The sequence below is a fragment of the Nerophis lumbriciformis genome, linkage group LG06 (assembly GCF_033978685.3).
Source record: "Nerophis lumbriciformis linkage group LG06, RoL_Nlum_v2.1, whole genome shotgun sequence".
NCBI classification, from domain to species: Eukaryota; Metazoa; Chordata; class Actinopteri; order Syngnathiformes; family Syngnathidae; genus Nerophis; species Nerophis lumbriciformis.
This window is the reverse complement of record NC_084553.2, coordinates 45,451,753-45,479,023: the sequence shown is the minus strand read 5'-3', so window position 1 is coordinate 45,479,023 and position 27,271 is coordinate 45,451,753. Positions and strand designations below refer to the sequence as shown.

Here is a 27,271-nt window from a genome sequence, read left to right as displayed (position 1 = left end):
GTGGCGACTTGTCCAGGGTGTACCCCGCCTTCCGCCCGACTGCAGCTGGAATAGGCTCCAGCACCCCCCGCGACCCCGAAAGGGACAAGCGGTAGAAAATGGATGGATGGATGGATTATTATCACTTATCAGTTCCATCACCATCACAGCCATTAAAAATAAAAACAATACCAACAGTCAGTGGCTTACATTTACATTGCATCACATAAGCTTGACAAATAGCCACTATTCACCACAAGAAAGAAAAAGTAATGTTTTGAAGTTCATTTAACAGATGAAACAACTTTTAAAAATTGTCATCTGTTTTTCTTTGACCGGTTACAAGACAGTACAACTAACAGAAGTGCTGTGTGCATGTGTAGCGGATGATAGCTTAGTATACTGTAGCTGAACCTAACCGCCATGGTGCCTTAAAGGAGAACTGCCCTTTTTTGGAACTTTGCTTCTCATTTACAATCCCTATGTATGACAAGAACACATATGTTTTTCTTTTTTTTTATGCATTCAAATTTTTAATATACGGCAAGTACAAGGTGGCTAAAAATAAAGCTAATTGTATGTTTGTATGTGTGCTTTCAGCCTTTTATGACGCACAACACATCGAGGCAGAACGAGCACTGTCTGTCCAACTTTGACCTGACTGAGTACAGACAGGTGATCAGTGACCTCGCCATCCAGATCTACCAGCAGCTCATCAAATGCATGGAGAACATCCTCCAGCCCATGATAGGTATGTTCATAAAGCACCTAACTCTTTTAGCATGTGCCTGTGACATCATCACATGCCGCGTATGTCAGTGTCAGCAATGCTGGAGCACGAGACCATTCAGGGCGTGTCGGGAGTGAAGCCGACCGGCCTTCGCAAGAGGACGTCCAGCATCGCCGACGAGGGCACCTACACGCTGGACTCCATTTTGCGGCAGCTCAACGCCTTCCACTCCACTATGTGTCAACACGGCACCGACCCCGAGCTCATCAAGCAGGTGGTCAAGCAGCAGTTTTACATCATCGGTGCCGTCACCCTCAACAACCTGCTACTGCGCAAGGACATGTGCTCCTGGAGCAAAGGAATGCAGATCAGGTAAAATAGCTATTGTGTTCATGCTGAGAGACGATCATTCATCCTAATGACAAAATATTGCCTATTATTATAATGTGAATGCTGAGAGGGAAACATTCACACTAATACAACAATTATCACCATATCATTGGGGTGAATGCTAGGAAACAAGCATTTGTATAATTGGTATTTTCTGTCAAGCAAGTATTATGTGAATGGTGAAAGACAGTCATACGAATGGTAAAATCATTTTTTGGCCAATTTTTTGTCAAAAGTGTGTTGTGTTTATGCCAAAAGACGAGCATTTATTTACACTGATATTATTTTACCAAAAAAAACCCACATATTTTTCTATTCATCATTTTGTGAATTAGTATTTTTATTTTTTATTTGTTTTTAAATATTTTGTGAATGTCAAATTAATAAAACATTTTGGAGAAATGTATTGTTAATGCTGAGAGATGAGCGTTCACACTAATGCTGTTTTACTTTTTTTAAACATTTTTCCAATTATTGTGTGAATGCTGAGGCATGAACATTCAAACTAATGCTATTTTTTGTTCAAAATGTATTGCTAATGATGAGAGAAAAGTGTTCACACTAATGCGATTCAGCCTTTTAAACAATTCTAATTATTGTGTGAATGCTGAGAGACCAGCATAAATGCTGTTTTGCATTTTTTTAAATACATTTTTGGAAATATTTTGTAAATGCTGTGAGGTAAATGTTCAAATCTCTCTTTTTTTGAGAAAAATGTATTGTTAATAATGAGAGACAAGCTATTTTACACCTTCTAATTGTTGTGTGAATGCAAAGACATGAACATTCAAATGAATGCTGTTTTTCGCAAAAAATGTTTTGCTAATGAAGCGACACAAGTATTCACACTAAGGTTATTTAGCATTTTATAAAAACATTTTTCTGTAATTATTGTTTGTTAGCATTCACACTACTGTTTTGCTGAGAGACAAGTACTCATACTAATGCTTTTTTACTTCTTTTTATTTAAAAAAAAAAATGTTTAAAAACCGCTTGAATGCTGACACATGAACATTAAAATAAATGCAATTTTTTTTTTGTTAAAAATACAATAGTATGTCATCCAAATATATATTACTTCTCATGGTATACATGGAGACAAAAACATTTGGACATGCTATATTTTATCTAGAGTTCCCAATCACTCCTTGTTGTGTTCACCACTGCTTTTCTGCATGTTGTGTTGCAGGTACAACGTAAGCCAGCTGGAGGAGTGGCTTCGTGACAAAGGTCTGATGGTCTGTGGGGCCAAGGAGACCCTGGAGCCTCTCATCCAGGCGGCTCAGCTGCTGCAGGTCAAGAAGAAGACGGACGAGGACGCTGAAGCCATCTGCTCCATGTGCTCGGCTCTCACCACTGCACAGGTACGCGCAACCACAACTACTTTCGAGCTGCAATCCCATCAGGTTTTACTTGACTCAACTGTTTGTGTTTCCTCTCCTAGATTGTGAAGGTCTTGAACCTGTACACTCCAGTCAACGAGTTTGAGGAGAGGGTGTCTGTCGCTTTCATCCGAACCATACAGGTTTGCTATTTGTTTAACAATTGAATGTGACATTTGGTTTAAAATGCTCTCTATTATACATTTGAGTAGTTATTTACTTGTTGGACATAAATTATGTCGATAACTGCTCAGCTGATTTTTTTAGTGGCGGTTTTCCTTAGGAAAAAGTTCACCTGTAACCGGCACAAAACGACATTGTGTCATACCTTAAATTAAAGGTCTCAATGAAGGCGTTACAGATCTGTGATTATTTTGATTTTAGAATATATTACAAAGAACTATTGACATCTTGAAAAAGTCACCAATTTCACTATTTAACTCAAAACTGCTAAAAGGGACTTGATATTCACTATATAGTTGCTATAGCTTCTGAACCTTTGACAGAGAAAATGCAATGGTCAAAGGTTAAGGTCACTCAAATTATGAAAATTTTCAGCAGTTTTCACAATAGCTTAACGTAAAAAATCTAATTTAATTCCAACAAACCACATTGGGTTGAAAGTTCTTGATTGGAACTTTCCTGATCTGTAATTATTATGTTATTTTTGAATTGTTACATAATAATGAAATAACCAAAAACATTTTTTTTTTTTTTCTTTCTAACAGGTCACCAACTGCTCATAAAAACACAAAAATATAGTTGCAACAAACCACATCTAGTCGTAAACTTAAAATGAAAGGCATTAGAGATCAGTCATTATTATGTCAATACACTATATTGTGATGATGCAATAACCAAAAGACAATTTCCACTGCTTATTTATAACTCACATTATTAAGTGATTACGGTAACTCAGGCCAAAGTGACTCGATGTTCACCAAATGTTCTCTCTGACCTCTCTGTCAAGTTAAAGGTTTTGATGAGAGCTTTCCCGATTTCTCATTATTTTCTCAACCCACTCTGTTATAATGATGATATAATCAAAAAAAGTGTGCGTAATTATTAAAAGTCACCAATTTCTACTGCCTGTAAAACCACAAAAATGTATTGGCAACAAACCATCTCAAGTCATACTTGAAATGAAAGGCCCTGACGAGAGCTTTCCGGAGCTGTCATCATTTGGTCATAATAGTAAAAAAAAACAACTAGTTTTTATGATCTAACGTCTGTCTTCCTTTCTTCTTTTCAGACACGCTTACGTGATCGTTGTGTGAGTCCCCAGTTGTTGATGGACACCAAGATGATCTACCCCATCACTTTCCCTTTTAGTCCTTCGTCCCTCGCCCTGGAGACCATCCAGATCCCCGGCTCGCTTAACTTGGGCTTCCTCACCCGCGTCTAGGCAGATGGTCTCTCACACACACACACACACACACACACACACACACACACACATTATAAACCACGCCATTGTTGAAATTGTCAAAAGGGGGGTTTCATAACGCGCATGCTCCATGTGCTCACCTTGTTTTATTCATGAAATGATATGACGCTGAAGCTGCAGTGTGTACATACAGAACAGAACCACCCCCTGCTTGTATCACGCCACAGAAGCCAAACGCGCGCTTCTTCTTTTACGCTCCCCATCAATTCCGAGTCAAGCCAAGATGACAACTCATCGTCTGTGCCGTGTTATTTATGCACATATAGATGATATACAAATATATATATATAAATAGGAACGATACGTGTATTTATTTAGTTGTCTTTTCCCTGCGCTGCGCTTTGACTTGCATTGGTAGTCTGGTCGAGTAGTTTTAGCACATGTCAGTTCATCAAGTGTAGCACAGGTTGTCACTTCAGAGGACATATTATGCGCTTATTATTTATTGAGGTTTATTTTCTTATCACTTCCGTAGGAGGTTGGGTTTTCTTTCAGTGCCTCAAACTCCTATAGCTCATCTCTTTGCCTTTATGACCAAAAAACAGCTTAAGAAGTACTCATATTTTTGTTGCTGATATCGCTAGAAGTGTTTGTCAGGAAATCGTGGATAAATGTAGACTTACGGGGGCGACTGCATCGCTCCGCTTTAAAAAGGCAGGAATGAACCCGCCCGGTACGACTCTTTCTTTGTATTTTGCCACCATTGACCTGCTGCCTTGTTATGTTTGCTTTGTTTACCATCAGTGTTAAATTCCCTCAACTTGAACTTTATTGAGCCTGAAAACCTTTGAGCCGTTGGTATTGTGCTGAAAAGCCATATATGTTAGTGACCATGTTTTTGGTATCCTTCACCAGTTTTACCTAGAATAGCACTTAGACCCAAGCGCAGACTTACACCGAGGCCCAACCATGCTAAAGATGGCAAGTGGACTATAACGACAAAAATACACTCCAGTCTCAAAGTATAGTTTTTGCTCAATCCTGCTAACAAACAAACAGTAAATAAAAACACTTCTTATGCTTTTGCACTTGCAGGAGGTAATAACACACTTGAAACATACTTGTAGACAAGTATGACACGAAATACGATGTTGCTTAACTGCAAGGTTTTACTCAATTTAAGGAATGTCAGTAGTCACATTTGTACAAAAAAAGTCTTAGACCCAGCAAATGTCAAATGACAGGAAGAAGTCATACAATTATGAGGAGATAAAGGAAGAATTAAGTTGTTAATGTGAGTGATAATGTTACAAGAATTCAACTAGCAAGTCAAACATGCAGTTGCAGGGGTTAAAGTTGTACGGTTATACAAAATTAAACGAAAACTACAATAACAAAGTTGTAATATTACTTTTAAATATTGGTAACGGCACACAATGTTTTTATAATATTACGAATACTAACACAAAAACACTCAATACAAGAATCTAGTTAAAAAAAATACAAACGTTAAATCACAACACATTGTGAGTGAAAAGTAGTAAATCAACACAGAATACGAGTATCAAAAATAAGCATTCATCTTATGAGGGAAAAGTCGCAATATTTCAGGAAAAAAGTCGTAATGTTACGAGAATAAAGTCGTATTGCGTGACCAGAGCACTTCTTTACTTTTGTCATAGTACAAAAATGTTTTGTCATAAAATCTGAATATTTTTTTAAAAGTAGTGTATCATTAAATATGAATAAATAGAGCATAATTTCTTCACTTCTCCCATAATTCCAATAGGTTTTTGTCATGAAATTACAAAATGTTTCTTAAAAAATAAAAACGTTTTATTTTGTATATTAAAATTAATTGTCCTAAATTTAAGCCTTTATTTTCATAATGTTACAGAATTCTTGCAAACATTTGTACTTTTTTCTTTGTTAAATGACTTTTTTCCTTGTAAAATGGCAACTCATGTAAATTACAAGTTTTTGGCCATAAAATTACTTTCTCCCTCATGAAATAAAAACTCTTTCTCAAAAACATAATAACTTAATTCTCCTAAATTTAAGAAATTATTTTCATCATTTTCACAATACAATGACAAGTATTCACAGAAAATGTTGTCCTTTTTTCCTATTCTAACACTTTTTTCTTGTAAAATGGCAACTTTAGTCACGTAAAATTAAAATAATGTTCTCGTAAAACTGAAACTTTTTTTCATTAAAAAAAAGCTCCTTGTTTTAATTATATTATTATTAAATCATTTTAAACCCAAGACTTTAGTCTCATGATATAATGTTATTGACCTAAACATATTATTTATCTTGTAAAATGACAATTTTAGACATAAAATTACACATTATTTGCCATTTAAATAACTATTCTTCTCCTAAAAAGATGAGCTTTTTTGTCACAAATCTTTGCCACAAATATTACCACTTTTTCTTGTAAAATGGCAATTTTGCCAAGAAAAAAAACACCTTTTCCTATAAAAAAAATATTTGTCACAGGTATCACAATTTAATTCTCCAAATATTAAGACTTTATTCTCCTACTTTTCATATTATAGAAGCAGTATTTACAAAAAGTAGTCCTTTTTCCTCATAAAATAATTACTTTTTTTTTCAAAATGATTATCTTTTTTGTAAAATAACAATTTTAGTCACGTAAAATAAAAATAAAAATGTGCCACAAAGGTATTGATTTTTTTTCCATATCATTCCAACATTATTTGTGTAATTTTCATATTATGAGGGGAAAATTACAGATGTGTGGTCCAAAAATATCTGATAATAATACAGCTTATAAGATGTTTACATTTGTAAATTGTTTTGCCATTAAAAGACCGATTGTTCACATAACATTACAACTTTTTTTCCTCCTAAAATGAAGAAGTCCTTTTCATTTTACGGCTTTTTTCTTGTAAAATTGCAACATTTTGGGGACTTTACTCTCCTAATTGTCTTTGTTCCCGTAAGAGTATGACTTTATTCTTGTATTTAGTTTATTTTCAGTTTCGAAGTGTTTGCGACAAAAAGCAGAAACACTGATTGCCGACGAGAAAAATGTGAGTTATTTTTTGGATGGTTGGCGAGTAGTGGGGCTTGAATAGCGAGAGAAACAAACAAAGGAGTTCACCTCATGAATGTTTTTAGTGAACAAAGCCTTACATGTGACATTGTCTGCATTGTGGCGTTGTTGTTGTTGTTGTTTCTTTATTTCGTGTAAAAATGAAGAGTTAATTGTCATCACGTTTATTTTGGACCAAGTGTGTTTGTGTCGTCACAGATGGTTTGCGCACGTTCACATGCACTTTTTTTATTAGCAGAGAAGAAGAAAGCGTAAATAAAAAGGGTCTGGTAATACAGGCCGGCCTCCTTTCAGTGGAGGAAGAAGACTTCCATTGTCAAACAGAGGTGATTAGCCCCGCCCCCCTCCTCTACCATTTCGCGTCAGTGTTCCGTTCTTGAAAAGACCTGTCCGCTGACGAGGTGGTGAAGACACCAGCTGCTGTGATTGAGGACATGCCGCCATGTCCGAGCGAGAACTCTCTGAAACCCCTCCTTACCTCCCCGACGTGTACTTTTGACAAACTTGGACTGTTTGTAGTATCTGGTAGCTGTGCTTTAGTGGACGTGTTCACCGTATGATAAGACACTTGGAATAAATTGTCAAATCTGTAAAAGTTAAAAAAATAAAATAAAATAATAATAAAATAATTCAAGCACTGTCATATTGCCTGGGACTATTTTTTGGTTTTGTATTGTAATATTACCTTTTCAAACACAAGCTTTAAATTGGTTCCATTTTCATGTTCCCTCATAAAAAAATGGAAATAGTCTGTTCCAGGGTCAAACTGTGGTCAACATGTGAGCATATTATTCATACATGTTTGTGTAGTGCCTGTAATGCATTGATTTTAAAAGCTATCCAAGGTAGCTCAGGTCATAGGTGAGCTAAGTATGTATATTTTGTTGGTGTTTCATCATTTTCCGACTTTTCCAGGATTTTCCAAAACCACAAAATATACATACGCCTATTGATTTTGACTACTATCTCCTTTTGTTTGCAGGCCAGATAATTTCATTTATGTGCTAGTTTTGGGTAAGTGAGTGTGTAGCACATTCACTAGCTGTATTGACACTGCACTGAGACTGTAGCTCTTTTGTGCATGTTTATTGCCAGTATTTTCTCATCCTACCCCTATTGAATTTGAAGAGTATCCCTGCCAACATATCCACACAAGTTGACATTAAAGATCAAATTTGGTCATTTTCCAGGCAAGGTTCTGTGGATTTTTTTTTCTCAGTCCTAGGAAGATCCCTATTGCGTTTGACTGTTTCACCGTGACATGTAGTTATATACATTGAAGTGAAAACATATATTTTTTCAAGTCACGACTTTTGTTTTCCTCATTGTACTCATGCAAGATACCTATTGATTTTAACTCACAACCCCACTTAAAAAGAGACAAGTTCTAGTCACGGTTGTGTTGATTGTTTCCCTTTCACGCCACAGCAAGGTTCATAATAATTGTCTCTTCTAATTAGTGATTTTGAGTACTTGAGTATTTTGACATCGTATTCATTGATTGCTCAATGATTTTGTTAGCTTACGCTTTGTCTTTTCTCTCTCCAGTTAAGAGTCTGTTAATTTTTCCACAGGCCTATCAAGATCCCTATTCATTTTAAGTGCTTTTTCCCAACATGTGATTGGAGATATTCATTCATTCAATATGTTCAGTATTATTGTCTGTTCTCTCTTCAGGAAACAGACTTCTGTTTGTTTCCCAAGATCTCTATTGATTTTGACTAATACAAGTGGCAAAAATGACTGAGAAAGTTGATTAATGCTCATCAAACACTTATTTGGAGCATCCCACAGGTGAACAGGCTATTTGGGAACAGATGGGTGCCATGATTGGGTATAAAAGCAGCTTCCATGAAATGCTCAGTCATTCACAAACAAGGATGGGGCGAGGGTCACCACTTTGTCAACAAATGCGTGAGCAAATTGTCCAACAGTTTAAGAACAATGTTTCTCAACGAGCTATTGCAAGGAATTTAGGGATTTCACCATCTACGGTCCGTAATATCATCAGAAGGTTCAAAAAATGTGGAGAAATCACTGCATGCAAGTGGCAAGACCGAACACCAACATTGAATGCCCGTGACCTTCGATCCCTCAGGCGGTACTGCATCAAAAAGCGACATCAGTGTGTAAAGGATATCACCACAACGAGCTCAGGAACACTTCAGAAAACCACTGTCAGTAACTACAGTTTGTCGCTACATCCGTAAGTGCAAGTTAAAACTACTATGCAAAGCGAAAGCCATTTATCAACAACACCCAGAAACGCCGCCGGCTTTGCTGGGCCCAAGCTTATCTAAGATGGACTGATGCAAAGTGGTAAAGTGTTCTGTGGTCTGACGAGTCCACATTTCAAATTGTATTTGGAAACTGCGGACGTTGTGTCCTCCGGACCAAAGAGGAAAAGAACCATCAGGACTGTTATAAGCGCAAAGTTCAAAAGGAAAGGCCATGTAACACAGTGGTAAAAATGCCCCTGTGCCAACTTTTTTGCAATGTGTTGTGGCCATTAAATTCTAAGTTAATGATTATTTGCAAAAAAAAAAAAAAAAAATGTTTCTCAGTTTGAACATTAAATATCTTGTCTTTGCAGTCTATTCAATTGAATATAGGTTGAAAAGGATTTGCAAATCATTGTATTCTGTTTTTATTTACCATTTACACAATGTGCCAACTTAACTGGTTTTGGGTTTTGTATATGTATATACAGTAATTTGTATATATGCAATATATGAAATATGTGTTTGTATATATGTATAATATATACTGTAAGTGTATGTTTATATATGTATGTATATATTGTGAATTAATGTACTTGATGTAAATAAAGTATATATGTACTGTATGTATATACTGTATGTATATATAAATGTGTGTGTATATATACATTTATAAATATGTGTATATATATATATATATATATATAAGTGTATGTGTATATATAAGTGTGTGTGTGTGTGTGTGTGTGTGTGTGTATATACAGTTGTGCTCATAAGTTTACACACCCTGAGATAATTTATGATTTCTTGACCATTCTTCAGAGAATATGAATGATAACACAAAAACCTTTCTTCCACTCATGCTTAATGGGTATGTGAAGCTATTTATTGGCAAACAACTGTGTTTACTCTTTTTAAATCAAAATGACAAAAGAAAGTACCCAAATGACCCTGATCAAAAGTTTACATACCCCAGTGACTTTGATCTGATAACATGCACAAAAGTTGACACAAACAGGTTTGAATGGCTAATCAAGGTTCCAATCCTCACCTGTGACATGTTTGTTTGTAATTAATGTGTTAGTATAAAAGATCAGTGAGTTTCTGGGCTTCTGACAGACCATTGCATCTTTCATCCAATGCTGCACAGATGTTTCTGGATTCTGAGTCATGGGGAAGGCAAAATAATTGTCAAAGGATCTGCGGGAAAAGGTAATTGAACTGCATAAAACAGGACAGGGGTATAAACAGATATCCAAGGAATTGAGAATGCCAATCAGCAGTGTTCAAACGCTGATTAAGAAGTGGAAAATGAGGGATTCAGGTAGACCAGCAAAGATTTCAGCCACAATTGCCAGGAAAATTTTTCGAGATGCAAAGAAAAATCCACAAATAAGTTCAGCTGAAATACAGGACTCTGAAAAATTGTGGTGTGGCTGTTTCAAGATGCACAATAAGGAGGCACTTGAAGAAAAATGTGCTGCATGGTCGAGACGCCAGAAGAAAGCCATTCCTGCACAAATGTCACAAAGTATCCCGCTTACATTACGCCAAACAGCACAGAGACAAGCCTCAAAACTTCAGGAACAAAGTAATTTAGAGTGATGAGACCAAAATGGAACTTTTTGGCCACTCGACCATGCAGCCCATTTTTCTTCAAGTGCCTCCTTATTGTATGTATGCAGTCAAAGTAGAGCAGAGTCTCCAGCTTGAAGACTTTTCTATAAGAAGCTTAGTGACAATCCTCTTCACTGTAAAAGTCATCTTACTTCCAACAGGACGAGCGGCAATACGTATAGAAGACACGTCTTATCTGCTGGGAGGTAAGAATCTGCTCTGTCTTCATTAGAAATAATAACATAACTTATCTTTACCACTGAGCACAATAAAGATAGAAAGGATGACTGCCATCAATGGGACTGAAAACTGCACTGACAGCCATAACTACAGTATTATTTATGTATAGAACTATATCATTTGTATTTGGTTTGAATTACACAGTATATCATAGAAGTAAGCCATGCTGGTCTATTAGTGCATGTTTACACTCCAAAATGTCACCTTGATAAAGGAGTTTATGCATAAAAAGGAAGGATTAATTATGTATTTTATACTGAGTAGCTTTAGTGGAAAAATTGTGACTAACATATTACGGATGTGGAAATGCACATTAAATTGCATGTTATTAAATTTTAATTCACTAATTGCTCAATTTTCTTGTGATTCAGCTTGTTTTATTTTGTTTTTCTTTTCTTTTTTTTTTATATCTTTTTTTTTTTTTGCTCCAAGAATAACAGTGCCGCTCTTCTCCAGAGCCAAGAGCAGGATCAGGCTGGACTAGATTAACGACTACTTAACACACACACACACACACACACACACACCCCAGATAGCAAAAAGACAGTGAATCAACTTTGAGATTTGTGACATTGAAAAAAAACAGTGAAAGTGGTCATTATGATCAACATTGAAACAATGTTTGAATTTTCAACAAATTGACAAAAACGTTGATTCAACTATGTTATGATCAACATTGAAATTATGTAAATTCCCCAACGAATTCAGATATTGAATCAACCGTGTTTCAACAATATTGTCAACATTGAGATAACATTGATTCAACTATATATATATATATATATATATATATATATATATATATGTATATGTATAGTCTGTCTGTCTGTCTGTATATGTATGTATATATATATATGTATACACGTGTGTATATATATATATATATATTTGTGTATATATATTTATATATGTATATATAATGAATATATATATAATGTGTAATATATATGTATGTATATGTATATATATATATATGTGTGTGTATATATATATGTATGTATATATAAATATATATGTATGTATGTATATATATATATATATATATATATATATATATATATATATATATATATATATATATATATATATATATATATGCATTACATTATACATTAAAACAATGGTAATATTTAAGTGACCATTGAAACACTTCAACCTTCCTCTGTAAGTTAATAATATGTTCATTAAAAAACATTTTATTACTCTATTTTTTGGTATATTTTACCATCATTTACTGGTACTTTAAATGATAAGTATTGTGAATTAATGTCCTTCATGTAAATAAAGTAGTAAAAAAAAGATTGATTTATTTGCCATTTAAGGCTGCTGAGCACATTTGTCGGGTTTCTGTACGAATCCATATGGTCCCAAAATAAATTTTATATTCTGAATTAGTGAAGTGAAGTGAATTATATTTATATAGCGCTTTTCTCTAGTGACTCAAAGCGCTTTACATAGTGAAACCCAAAATCTAAGTTACATTTAAACCAGTGTGGGTGGCACTGGGAGCAGGTGGGTAAAGTGTCTTGCCCAAAGGACACAACAGCAGTGACTAGGATGGCGGAAGCAGGGATCGAACCTGCAACCCTCAAGTTGCCGGCACGGCCGCTCTACCAACCGAGCTATACCGCCCCAACAATTAATGGTTGTTTTCTATGTAATCTTTTATATGACATTGTTAGTGAAATAAAGATGACGAAAAAAGGAAACCATTGTAACAGTGAGGGCGTGCATGAATGCGTCAGGAAGTCTTTGTGCGTGCGTGGACCGTCTTCCGGTACCGACCGGGTGGTGACACTCCCCTTCCCCCATCAGCAACATTGAAACAATGTCAGTTCAATGGAGGGCATTTCAACATTGAAAAATCATCATCTTTTCAACATTGATTCAACAACAGTTTTTAAATCGTTAAAATGGCACGTATACTTAAACGTTAAATCAACATTCATTCTTCAACCTCAACCAAAAATAACCAATCTGACAAAAATCCAGCATTGAATCAATGTCTTTTGCTATCTGGGATATTCACTATATATATATATATATATATATATATATATACACAAATCCCGTTTCCATATGAGTTGGGAAATTGTGTTAGATGTAAATATAAACGGAATGCAATGATTTGCAAATCATTTTCAACCCATATTCAGTTGAATATGCTCCAAAGACAACATATTTGATGTTCAAACTGATAAACATTTTTTTTTTGCAAATAATCATTAACTTTAGAATTTGATGCCAGCAACACGTGACAAAGAAGTTGGGAAAGGTGGCAATAAGTACTGATAAAGTTGAGGAATGCTCATCAAACACTTATTTGGAACATCCCACAGGTGAACAGGCAAATTGGGAACAGGTGGGTGCCATGATTGGGTATAAAAGTAGATTCCATGAAATGCTCAGTCATTCACAAACAAGGATGGGGCGAGGGTCACCACTTTGTCAACAAATGCGTGAGCAAATTGTTGAACAGATTAAGAAAAACCTTTCTCAACCAGCTATTGCAAGGAATTTAGGGATTTCACCATCTACGGTCTATAATATCCTCAAAGGGTTCAGAGAATCTGGAGAAATCCCTGCACGTAAGCAGCTAAGCCCGTGACCTTCGATCCCTCAGGCTGTACTGCATCAACAAGCGACATCAGTGAGTAAAGGATATCACCACATGGGCTCAGGAACACTTCAGAAACCCACTGTAAGTAACTACAGTTGGTCGCTACATCTGTAAGTGCAAGTTAAAACTCTCCTATGCAAGGCGAAAACCGTTTATCAACAACACCCAGAAACGCCGTCGGCTTCGCTGGGCCTGAGCTCATCTAAGATGGACTGATACAAAGTGGAAAAGTGTTTTGTGGTCTGACGAGTCCACATTTCAAATAGTTTTTGGAAACTGTGGACTTCGTGTCCTCCGGACCAAAGAGGAAAAGAACCATCCGGATTGTTCTAGGCGCAAAGTTGAAAAGCCAGCATCTGTGATGGTATGGGGGTGTTTTAGTGCCCAAGACATGGGTAACTTACACATCTGTGAAGGCACCATTAATGCTGAAAGGTACATACAGGTTTTGGAGCAACATATGTTGCCATCCAAGCAACGTTACCATGGACGCCCCTGCTTATTTCAGCAAGACAATGCCAAGCCACGTGTTACATCAACGTGGCTTCATAGTAAAAGAGTGCGGGTACTAGACTGGCCTGCCTGTAGTCCTGACCTGTCTCCCATTGAAAATGTGTGGCGCATTATGAAGCCTAAAATACCACAACTTAAGCTGTACATCAAGCAAGAATGGGAAAGAATTCCACCTGAGAAGCTTAAAAAATGTGTCTCCTCAGTTCCCAAATGTTTACTGAGTGTTGTTAAAAGGAAAGGCCATGTAACACAGGCACGTGTTGCAGCCATGAAATTCTAAGTTAATTATTATTTACAAAAAAAAAAAAAAGTTTATGAGTATGAACATCAAATATTTTTTTTATTTACATCTAACACAATTTCCCAACTCATATGGAAACGGGGTTGTATATATATATATATATATATATATATATATATATATATATATATATATATATATATATATATATATATATATATTTATACACACACACACACACACACACACACATTCTTGTATTTCTTACCTTCTTGAGACCTCTAAAAAATGCCTACCTCTTTCGGACCACCCTTTCTAGACATATAAAGATTTGTATTTACAACATTAATATTATATACATACTGTGCAAATATAAAAAAGGTAAGCTTTTAGTCATTTATAATTTTTATAATGTAATTTTTTGGTTTGTAATTGGTTTTTAATCTTCATTATTTACCTCAAGATATTACAGTATGTCTCCATATACATTTTTTAAAATCATTTTGACCAAAGGGGACGCATTTCAATTTCTTACACACACTTGTTGTTACATATGTTGGCCAGAGGGGGAGCGCTTCAAATTTTTACACACACTTGTTATTTCATATGTTGACCAGAGGGGGAGCACTTTTAAAACCGACACACAGTCAATGTGAAAAATCCCTCCTTTTTGGGTACACCCTACTTTTGATAGATTTCACCACCAGGGGTGCAAATGCGACATTCTCTATTAGATGCAATGGTTTTCCGTATTAGGACCATGATTTATGTCCTAACTTGTTCACCGGTCCTCATATGGAAGGTACTTATCCTTGTTGATGTCTCAAGAAGGATAGAAATACAATAACACACAGACACACACACACACACACACACTTAGTGGCGTCCAGCGGGTGCAACAGTGAAAGGCGCATGAATAAAGTGTGTGTGTTGTGTGTTTCCCAGGTGTGTCAGTGATCCAGTGCAGTCATGTGTGACCAAACGTTCGTGGCGGCCACCTTTGGCCCGTGTGAGAGCTGCGACAAGGCCAGCCCTCTCATGAATATTTACATCAAGACCGAGGCCATCAACTACTGCTCCTTCTGCGTGGAGAAGGTATTCCTGCATCGCTCATGTCAGCTCACAAGATGGACAGTTAACACTTCAGCTACCTAACGTTATAGATGTTACCTCAAACTTACAGAAAATGTTACCACACATTTCAGTTTTGCTTCATGCAAATTACCAAAGATAAAAAGTTATTTTATGTCGCAGTTCAGATGAATGTGACGCAATGTTCCCTCTAATTTTTCATGTGTGTGAGCAAACACAAAAACTCTCTGAGCATTCAGTGGAGCCCATGTGAGCAACATCAGACGTGCACACTGTGGCTACACCAGCAGCACACCTGTCCCAAACCTGACTAAATAACAAGTTCAATCTCCATCCATCCATCCGTTTCCTACCGCTTGTCCCTTTCGGGGTCGCTGGAGCCTATCTCAGCTGCATTCGGGCGGAAGGCTGGATACACCCTGGACAAGTCCCCTCCTCATCGCAGGGCCAACACAGATAGACAGACAACATTCTCTTTTTATTATAATCAAATGACAGCAGTCATTTCCATGAGGTTATTTTCTAATATAAGTGTTTAGGCCCACTTACAATGACAATAACAAAAAATATTGTTTTTCATGAACTGTGTACTTGTATTGTTTGTCTGGGTGGAGGTCCTGCTTTGGAAATAATGTGTACCTCTTTCAGACATGACATTTAGTTCCCATTAAAACATTCACATGTTGCACAATGAGATGTAAGCAGGGGATCACGTGTACATTCCTGCAACTTCCTGTTTGTAAAAAATACATTTTTATTAGTATTTATTTAATATACTAACAGAATTTCATGATTAATATTTAAAAATTAAGATTCCTAATAAATGACACAAGAATAAGCACACATTTGATTGGTAAATCATAGTTTAACGACCTGGAATTAGACTTTATGTGTGGTGTTGGAGTTGTCCGACTTTTTGTGTGGCTGTAAACGCAACACTGGCTAAGTGCCATATGTGCATGTGTTGGTGCAAGTGAGTAAGAGCGAGCGGCAGCTGTTGATATAACAAAGTTGCTTTTGATCTGGTTTGTACTGCAGAAATTGACCAGTTTTGCTAGATATCATTTTTTTTACTAATGTTTTGGTGATGTGTTTATGGCCGAAAATAAAGAGTTTTGCTCAGTAAAGTGATGGATGGAATTCATGTCCTCAAAGCGTCTCGACAGACGTTACAATATTTGAACAATGATGAAGAAAACTGTTTTCTCTGTCGAAAATTGTTATGCGCTAATTTTTTTATTTGATTTTGTGCGTGGCATAGATTTGCCGTGCGCAGAGGACGCTTGAGCAGTGCGCAATTGCGCAGGCGCGCACCTTAGAGGGAACGTTGATGTGACGCAAGGTTACAGTTACAAGACAGCTAAGTTTCATGAAAGTAGAAAAATAACTTGACATCACAAGACATTAGGCGTCCAAAGTGCGTCCCGCGAGCCACTTGTGGACCACAGCAATATTTTTAACAGCTCTCGCCACATTCTAAAAATACTAGTAAAAAAACAAAACATACATTTGAATAAAAGAGCAAACAGGTGAAATGAAATGAGAACAAGTTGCAATGTGGGCTGTAATAACACCAAGCTGCCATGCAGACAGTTGTTTTTCTTTAAAGCTGTCATTACTCAATTTTTTTTTTTTTTATCAAAATCAATGTTATTATGAATTATTGACCTATCGAAGACTCCAATTACTTTGCATCAAATATTCCGCTTTGAAACATTTTCTATAAATACTGCATATGTTGTGTGTTAACATTAAAAACGATGTTTTCTATAATAAAAAAAGGCATTAAACAAACAAACAAACACAAATAAAGAAATAATAAAAACGTATCAAATTAAAACAAGCTTGTTCTTAAGTTGAAAAAATAATGTTCTACGGTGGGACAAAACATGGTTTATCTCATTTACCTAAGTTGCATTTTAATCTTAATGATGGAACTCTACCAGAACAAGTTTATGTATCTAAATGCCTTAGTCTTTGGCTCGACCTTGAGCTGACCTTTAAACCACATATTGATTACATTTGTAGAAGACGTATGGCTGCTTGGCTTCTCTCTACAGATCGAGCCATTGTTTTTCATTTCTGGTTAGTGTTGCGTTTTGGACCAGTTTTTCCTCCCAGGGAATTCAAGTCTCAATTCGCTCCCAAGTTCTTTCCGACACTTAAAGCTGAGTTGAAAAAACCACCAGAGACAGAATAGGTATTTTGTTGTATATATTCTCAAAGCTTTGACAACATATAAATATGATTGAGACCAGTCTAACCCTAGAACCTTCTATCGCGCACCCCCAAAATGGTCTGTCCTCCCGATCCCATCACCCTCTCTCTCCTTCCCCCTCACTAGCCATAACAAAAGCACAACGTCTCCCTAGCCATAATACATTCCAAAGAACTCAAGGTTATCACACATAGTATGCTTGCTGACAGAGCATCAAGAGAATAAATGGAAAAGACGAGCTGTTTTCAAATATGACTAATAAATGAAAGAAGTACAACTTAAATTCGGATATATGTAAATATCTGCCTCCGACATTAGAAAAAGAATAATTTCACAATTGTTACTTCCCATACTAGATTATGCGGATGTTGTTTACCAAAACTCTGTATCCTTAAACCACTCAACATTTTGCATAATTCTTTGTGCAGATTTGTCCTGAGGTGCCATTCACAACTCACCTTCGTGTGGCGTACCAGGCTGTTAATTGGCTTAGTCCTAAATTGTTTTGTTTCTTTTGAAATGTGTTTACTAACTTGTTCCACCATACTTAAAACAACTTTTAGTTCAGTATGCAGCTTCCTTTTCTATTAGAAATATGAATTATCCATTAAATCTCCTACACAATACTGCCATCTAATGTCTTGGAGGTGCAACTGCATTGCAAATGAGACTCAAATTGCATAATAAAACAAGATATAACAGCTGGACAGCACAGTTATCATAATCAGCTCATTTTTTTATGATACATAAAAAAAATACAATTTTATTATTAAGCAACTGACAGGGACTAACACACAAAAAAGTACTGAAAATTGGTATCGTTGAGGACCGGTATCGATTCCCAGGCACCGGGAATTGGTACTGTATCGGTTCAAATGTGAACGATACCCATCCTTAAGCACACGTGACTTTCCCACCAACGTTTTATAGTGCACATAGAGCTAGAAAAACCTGACTACTCATACAACTGCATCATTAATAGTACTTACAAAACCCAAAACCAGTGAAGTTGGTACGTTGTGTAAATGGTAAATAAAAACAGAATACAATGATTTGTAAATCCTTTTCAACCAATATTCAATTGAAAAGACTGCAAAGACAAGATACTTTTAACGTTTGAATTGTAAAACTGTTGTTATTTTTTGCAAATATTAGCTCATTTGGAATTTGATGCCTGCAACATGTTTCAAAGAAGCTGGCACAAGTGGCAAAAAAGACTGAGAAAGTTGAGGAATGCTCATCAAACACTTATTTGGAACATCCCACAGGTGAACAGGCTAATTGGGAACAGGTGGGTGCCATGATTGGGTATAAAAGCAGCTTCCGTGAAATGCTCAGTCATTCACAAACAAGGATGGGGCGAGGGTCACCACTTTGTGAGCAAATGCGTGAGCAAATTGTCGAACAGTTTAAGAACAACATTTCTCAACCAGCTATTGCAAGGAATTTAGGGATTTCACCATCTAAGGTCTGTAATATCATCAAAAGGTTCAGAGAATCTGGAGAAATCACTGCACGTAACATTGAATGCCCGTGACCTTTGATCCCTCAGGCAGTACTGCATCAAAAAGCGACATTAGTGTGTAAAGGATATCACCACATGAGCTCAGGAACACTTCAGAAAACCACTGTTAGTAACTGCAGTTCATCGCTACATCTGTAAGTGCAAGTTAAAAGTCTACTATGCAAAATGAAAGCCTTTTATCAACAACACCCAGAAACGCCGCCGGCTTTGCTGGGCCCGAGTTCATCTAAGATGGACTGATTCAAAGTGGAAAAGTGTTCTGTGGTTTGACGAGTCCACATTTCAAATGGTTTTTGGAAACTGTTGACGATGTGTGAGGAAAAGAACCATCTGGACTGTTATCGGCACAAAGTTGAAAAGCCAGCATCTGTGATGGTATGGGGGTGTATTAGTGCCCAAGGCATGGGTAACTTACACATCTGTGAAGGCTCCATTAATGCTGAAAGGTACATACAGGTTTTAGAGCAACACATGTTTCCATCCAAGCAACATATTTTTCATGGACGCCCCTGCTTATTTCAGCAAGACAATTGTTACAACAGCGTGGCTGTGTGGTAAAAGACTGCAGGTACTAGACTGGCCTGCCTGGCGTCCAGACCTGTTTCCCATTGAAAATGTGTGGCACATTATGAAGCCTAAAATACCACAACGGAGACTCCGGACTGTTGAACAACTTAAGCTGTACATCAAGCAAGAATGGGAAATAATTCCACCTGAAAAGCTTCAAAAATTGGTCTCCTCAGTTCCCAGTGTTGTTAAAAGGAAAGGCCATGTAACACAATGGTAAAAATGCCTCTGTGCCAACTTTTATGCAATGTGTTGCTGCCATTAATTTCTAAGTTAATGATTATTTGCAACAACAAAAAAGTAAGTTTCTCAGTTCCAACTTTAAATATCTTGTCTTTGCAGTCTATTCAATTGAATATAAGTTGAAAAGTTTTTGCAAATCATTGTATTCTGTTTTTATTTACGAATTACACAACGTGCCAACTTCACTGGTTTTGGGTTTTGTATTTGCGTGGCTGCATGTGTGTGTGTGTGTGTGATTGCACGTGTGTGTGTGTGTGTGTGTGTGTGTGTGTGTGTGTGTGTGTGTGTGTACAGTATGGTTATGTGTGTACTGTGCATTGTGTGAATGGAGTACATGTGGGGGAGGGGCCCTGAGACCAGAAGACCAGGCGTGTTTATTATAGTGTCACGCACATCAGCAGCAGCATCAGCGCTCTTGCATTAGGACATGATCTGGGGATGCTCTAAGAGCTACACACACACACACACACACACACACACACACACACACACAAGCATCCCTCTGCTTTTGCTTTGCCTTTATTTGTGCCGTGTGCTTCCTGTGCAAAGATGGCGTGTCAGGGCCTCCAGGCTGGGGAAAGTCTGGCATCGCTCAAGCGGGAAAGTGAGAGTTTGAAGAAGAAGTTGGACGAGGAGAGGAACAAGCTGAACGACGTGGAGCGTAAGTGTGGCAATTATTGTTATCAATAGTGTGATGGGGATGAGGACGTGATGTCTGCGTGTAGTGAACAAGGTGGCAGAGAAGGTGGAGGTGTTGTCTGCTCTGGCCATAAAGACCAGACGTGTGCTGAAGGGGCACAACAACAAAGTGTTAAATATGGACTGGTGCAAAGACAAACGACGCATGGTCAGCTCCTCACAGGTAAACACACACACACACACACACACACACACACACACACACATATTCAGCAATAATAAAACATGTCTAATAAATCTGCAAGTTTGAGTGTTAACACGTGTGTTGTATTTCTGCTGTAGGATGGAAAAGTGATAGTTTGGGATGCTTTCACTCTCAATAAGGTGTGTTTGTCACTGACAGTAAATAATTGTACTTTTTGACGTAAATTCATGTTGTTCAACAAAACATCCTATAAATTATGTAATATACACTGATTCTCTATTCATTATTATTGTCATCAAACTGTTTGGTTTATGAATAACATAACAAAATATGATTTCAGTATTTATATTAGTGTATAGTAATGATGATAATAATAATATGTTATGGCTGTATCTCCATATTTTGTCATTATTTGTATTCACCAAAGCACAAAGAAAACGTAAATTCAATACAAAAAAAAAAAAAAAATCCCAAATTTGGAGATACTTCATAAATTCTCATTTTAATAGTTGTAAAATTGGTCTTGAAACGTCTCGCATGCCATGTTAACTTTATATAAAATTGTCAAAGACATATTTTGTAGATAAGTATGTTTTTCTTGTATTGTGACTCTAATTTACCATATAGATAATATAAACAGAATTCATATATTAGATTGTTTTAATGACATTTGTTCGTAACATACTGTATTGTGAACAGCTATACAAAGGATGGAATGTTGTGATTTTACTTGTTTTTTATTCTAATATCATTGAAATGGGAATTCATTATTCTGGGGGAAAAAACGTATGTTTTCAAGTGTATGTGAATTTAATTTATTACATAATTTTTTGAGGGCAATATATTCTACAATATATTATTAATTAATTAATATTATACTGCATATTTAATTCAGGGGTGTCCAAACATTTTCCACTGAGGGCCATACACTGGAAAATGAGAACATGCGAGGGCCATTTTGATATTTTTCATTTTCAGAAGCAATACAATGTATAGATTTTGTTTTAACCTCTAGGGCATAAACATGTTTAAAATAAGTCATCATTAGTTTTTTTTATTTTCTTATTCAGCCCTTAAATCTCTAGATCAACTTCAGATCTATCCGTTCGTCGATTATCAGTTTTTATTATTTGTCCTATTTCTTATTTGTTTGTTTTATGCTCTTTTTGTCAAATAACACTTTTTATATGGCAAATACAAAAAATATGCAATATTTTCCCAAAAAAATATTTCAAAGTGGAATTTTTGATTTGAAGTAATTGGAGCCTTCAATAGGTTAATAATTTAATTACAACATTGGTTTTGATTCATCATTATTTTGAGAAATGACTGTTTTAAAGAAAAAAACCTGCATGGCAGCTTTGTGTTATTAGAGTCAACATTGCAACTTTTTCTCGTTACATCGCACCTGTTTGCTCTTTTGTTCTACTTTTTTATGCACTTTTTTGCTTGCAATGAACAAAAAACTCTGCCGATGAAGCAAGTCAAAATTGTCTTGGTAAGATTTCTTGAAATAAGACGTTATATTTAAGCTTCAAAAACTTAAAAGTGATCTTAAAAATGAGCAATTAAAAATTAAAAAGTAGTATTTTTTTCCTCAGAAGCTCTATTATTTAGAAACTAGTTGTTATGTCTCAGTGAAAAATTACTTTTGTGACTTGTTTTAAGTTTGGTTGCATTTTTTTTTTTTGCACTAGTAGGGTAGGTGGTTTGGATTTGGTCACGGAAGTAAATGCTGTGCTAAAGTCACTTCAATCCACAATTCATGGTTATTGACCTGATTGACTCACATTCTCCACAAGATGGCAACAAAGTTGCAGCATTAAGGCTAAGAGATATTTGAAATTAATTTTGAAACACTCTGCGGGCCAAACTGAAGACGCCGGCGGGCCGTAGTTTGGTCACCACTGATTTAATCGATTGTAAACATATTATATTACATACTACAGACAGTACTTATTTTTTACATGCTCAACACTATAAAGAGTGGAGTGGTGTAACTTTGCTTACTAATGCAGCTGAGATAGGCTCCAGCACCCCCCGCCACCCTAAAGGGGACAAGCGGTAGAAAATGGATGGATATTCATTTAATGGTAATCATTTATTTAGTTAATATTCCTATAACATATTTAAATGTATGTGAATTTAATTGATTAATTAAAATGTTTTTCAAGAAAATATTTTAGGCTATTTAAATGTTTAAAATATGTTAATCCATTTTTAAGGGTTTAATTGTTCAATTATTTAATTTTAAATAATTAATTCTTAACATCCATCCATCCATTTTCTACCGTGTATCCCTTTTGGGGTTGCGGGGGGTGCTGGAGCCTATCTCAGTATATTTAGTTTTATTATTATTATTGTATTGTTATTTAATATTCATTATTTAATATTCACTACTCAACATTAAATATTGAATATGTGAAATGTAATATTAAAATGTTCAATATTTAATACTTAGTGTTTCATGTTTGATAATGAAAATGTAATATAATTATTATTGGCTGTTTAACATTAAGATAGATACTTATTTCATCTCCAAGAGAACTTTACCTTTCCTGCAGCTTTACAAGGGTGGCTTATGCAACGTTTGAGGGGAAAAAAGGTACTAAAATGCCATAATACACTTAGAAATATGCCCGTAAAATAAATATATTTTATAAAATATATTCAATGAACGGTATTTGATTCACTACTTTAAGTGTAAAAATATGCACGCAAAGCAAGACAAGACAAAACCCACATGTTGTGTTTAATGCCCCTTAAAAAAGTAGGAAAGGTTTTATACAAAAAATAACTTCTGGTTATGGCAACCCAATAGAAGCTGTCCTGTGTTGACTAAGTGGAGATAGATATTGAAAGATATCTGCTCTGTGCGAGTGCACTTATAGAATCACATGAAGATAATCCTCATTAATGCACAGCTTCATATTTTTTTTCCCTGCAGCTGCGTTGATGACTTAATAGTGAAAACGTCATCATGTGTTGCAGGAACATGGCGTGAGCCTGCCGTGCACGTGGGTGATGGCGTGTGCGTACGCTCCCTCGGGTTGTGCTGTAGCCTGCGGGTGTGTACCCGTTAAACACACACACACACACACACACACACACACACACACACACACAATAAGTGTTTATATTAACACACAAGAGTGTTCCCACAGAGGACTGGACAACAGGTGTTCAGTGTTCCCACTTTCTATGGACCCCAACGAGAACCTGGCAGCGAAGAGGAAGGCGGTGGCCATGCACACCAACTACGTGTCAGGGTGCACCTTCACCAACTCTGACATGCAGGTGACACAACTCAAAATGCAAACTTTCCCTTTTCAACTCTCCCATGATCTATTTCAGGTCAAAGGTCACCGACACATATAACATATGCATATCATGTCTAAATGTTCTTTAACAACTCTACTGGTTAGCAAACAATACAAGTGCAAGAGCCCTATTGATTTTCCAAGTATTCCTAAAATAGTAATAGGAATGATAAACATTCTTTACATTCTAATTTAATGATATAATTATTTTTTTCGTCCTTCGCCACACCGCACTTCAAATATTGCAGCCTCACCACAACACTGATTTTTTTACAGCATATTCTACAATTGTTTGGGTCCTAAAGTTGGCATTTTCAAGCATAAAAATGGCTAAATGAACAAAAATATCAATATTACAGTAGTTTTGGCCACTAGATGAGACCAAACCAATTAGAGTGCATTGTTCAGTATTGAGGCCACTGATTGGCTCAGCCTCAGGCAACATTAATGTGTTGGATTAAAAAAGTGATGACTAAAGTGTGTTATTTCATGTCTAAAGGGCTCTCATAATGTTCATATTTAGAACGTCTTAGACAGCTTTTTTATGCTCCAGCTATGAAAATAGTTGATTTATAATTAATGATTCCTACTCAGTGGAAATTAATAAATGGCGGTCATGGGCGACTGTAGTGTATTTTAATTAATCATTCAGTTTTGTAGAACACTATTGATTTTTGGAACGTATCATAAGAATTTCAGCAATTCACTCAAATTTAATTTAAATCTGAAGAATATCAGTGCAATAATTGTACAGACAAAAGTAAGTAAATGTGTTTAGTATAAATAAACATTTTTTTTTAGATAATTTTTATTATATCATTGAGTGGAATCCTGATTTTTGAACAACTAGAAATATTTTAGATTCACAATCAACTGTTTTTAAAAGTGTTTATTTTTTTGTATCTATCTTTTTTATACCTAAAAATATAAATGCGAGAATTCTCCAGAATTTAAAAGGGATTACACTTACTTTTAGAAAATAAACTAATATATGTCCATTTTATTATGAAGATGACTTTAAGAGTAATTATAATTAACTTAATACAAATCATCAGTAATCCTTCCAAATGTTATTTTACTATGATCATTTTGTCTTGTTTAAAAAAGTGAAGTGCAAGTGCAAGAACCCCAGTGGTTTTAAAACTAATGCACATTTGAATACAAACAATCAACTATTTAAAAAAATTAATAAATAAATAAAAATGATATATATATTTGTTTTATTTTATTTTATTTTTTACTATTTTTTTTACTATTACGATTAATAACAACAACTAAAAAATTTTAATTTATTTGTATTATAATACAGTATAATTATTTCTCCATGTGGTTAAGAAATATATAAATACAAGAAATCTATTGATTTTAAAATGAATTTTTAAAAATATGTTTTTTATAAAACAAACAATATTTTCAACTTTATATTATTCCTATAATTAATTTGGATCTTTTTTTAATCAGTGCAAAACTCTATTGCCTTTTAAATCAATTACAGAAAATATTAATAATACTGTGTTAAACATAAATATGAATAAATTAAAAATAATAAGAAATACAAAAGATTTAAATAATACAAATAAATACAAAATAAATCAGCTAATTCAAACAAAATTTATTTTACCATAATTGTGTGTATATTGTCATTTTTTTAAATAAATCAAGAACCTCAATGACTTCAAAACGGATACTCATTTGTATATAGAGAATCAGCTGATTAAAATAAATTGCAAAAAGTCTTGAGGACAATAAAATTACAGTAGTAATACATTTAAAGTAATATATTTAAATGTAATATTAATTTAAAACAAATTCTTATTTATTGTAATCATATTATTGTTTTATTATACAAACTAAAAAATATAATTGATTTTCAATTTCAATATAAATGCTTCTTATTGTACTGTAGTTAAAATGATGTCCAAAGCAAACAATATTTTTCCTTTTTAGTAATATATATATTTTTTTTAAACAGTGCCAAATGTTATCCACTTAAAATGTATTAAACAATATAAATAACATTAAATACAAGCATAAATTAATCATCCAAAAATAAAAAATACCTTAATAATGTTTTTGTTGTCATGTTGAAAAAATTAATAACCCTAATGGCTTCAAAACCTGTGACACTAATCTTAAAATAAGTTAAGGATGTGTTTCTAAATCTTGTTTTTTTCCCGATAAACAAGGGCTCTATTGATTTTTTAAAGGCATACACACACACACACACAGACACACACACGCACGCACACACACACACACACACACACACACACACACACAAACGCACGCACACACACACACACACACACACACACACACACACACACACACACACACACACACACACACACACACACACACACACACACACACACGTCACATTGCTGAATTAGCTGCGGTCAAAGGTCTCCTAATCAGTGCACTTGTTTGTCCATCATGGACAGAGAAGATAAGAGTGTGAGGGTCTTAGTGGTCTTCTGGAGTGGTTTTATTTTTAGACCTTTTATCTGAGACAGAGTGAAGCATGATGACTTGAGGGCATGCAATACACACACACACACACACACACACACACACACACACACACACACACACACACACACACACACGCACACACACACACACACACACACACAAAGACCTACAGTCCATATGAGGACACAAGTGTTGATGCTGCAAAGCAGTGCTTGAGGTCAGAAATAATCTTTTCATGTGAGATGTCCATGAGTGACCTGCTCCATATTTATGCATTTTATATATTAATTTTCACTCAAACATGTCAGGATCATCTCCCATATTCAATAATTGTGTCTCCCTGAGGTGGCGACTTGTCCAGGGTGTACCCCGCCTTCCACCCGAATGCAGCTGAGATAGGCTCCAGCACCCCCCACGACCCCAAAAGGGACAAGCGGTAGAAAATGGATGGATGGCTGGATGATAATTTGATCCCCGTGCTTCTTCCTGTCGGCGCAAACTCAGGAAGTGGCGTTTTTGCGCCCTTGTAAGTAAAATCATCCGGCAGGAAGTGTGTAATCCGCCAAAGCAGTGGGGAACCGTTGATG

General features: G+C 35.6%; 2 protein-coding genes across 4 annotated transcripts in view; both read left to right on the top strand.

The window, feature by feature from the left end:
* Nucleotides 1-8,141, top strand: part of myo5aa (myosin VAa) — a 73,195-nt gene extending 65,054 nt beyond the window's left edge. Inside the window, exons 38-42 of the mRNA XM_061964455.2 lie at nt 580-730; nt 799-1,081; nt 2,289-2,463; nt 2,544-2,624; nt 3,734-8,141. Of these exons, the coding sequence (XP_061820439.2) occupies nt 580-730; nt 799-1,081; nt 2,289-2,463; nt 2,544-2,624; nt 3,734-3,886 (843 nt within the window). The 3' untranslated portion in view covers nt 3,887-8,141. The remainder of the gene's footprint in view (nt 1-579; nt 731-798; nt 1,082-2,288; nt 2,464-2,543; nt 2,625-3,733) is intronic.
* Nucleotides 8,142-10,930: 2,789 nt separating this feature from the next.
* The window catches only part of gnb5b (guanine nucleotide binding protein (G protein), beta 5b), a 45,689-nt gene continuing 29,348 nt past the window's right edge, over nt 10,931-27,271 (top strand). For 2 of the 3 annotated variants that reach the window (XM_072913379.1, XM_061964453.2), the window contains exons 1-7: nt 10,931-10,992; nt 15,346-15,495; nt 20,595-20,706; nt 20,771-20,907; nt 21,027-21,068; nt 23,881-23,957; nt 24,054-24,186. In XM_072913379.1, coding sequence (XP_072769480.1) covers nt 15,370-15,495; nt 20,595-20,706; nt 20,771-20,907; nt 21,027-21,068; nt 23,881-23,957; nt 24,054-24,186 — 627 coding nt within the window. In that variant the 5' untranslated portion in view covers nt 10,931-10,992; nt 15,346-15,369. The remainder of the gene's footprint in view (nt 10,993-15,345; nt 15,496-20,594; nt 20,707-20,770; nt 20,908-21,026; nt 21,069-23,880; nt 23,958-24,053; nt 24,187-27,271) is intronic. The other variant, XM_061964454.2, reaches the window with a different exon arrangement.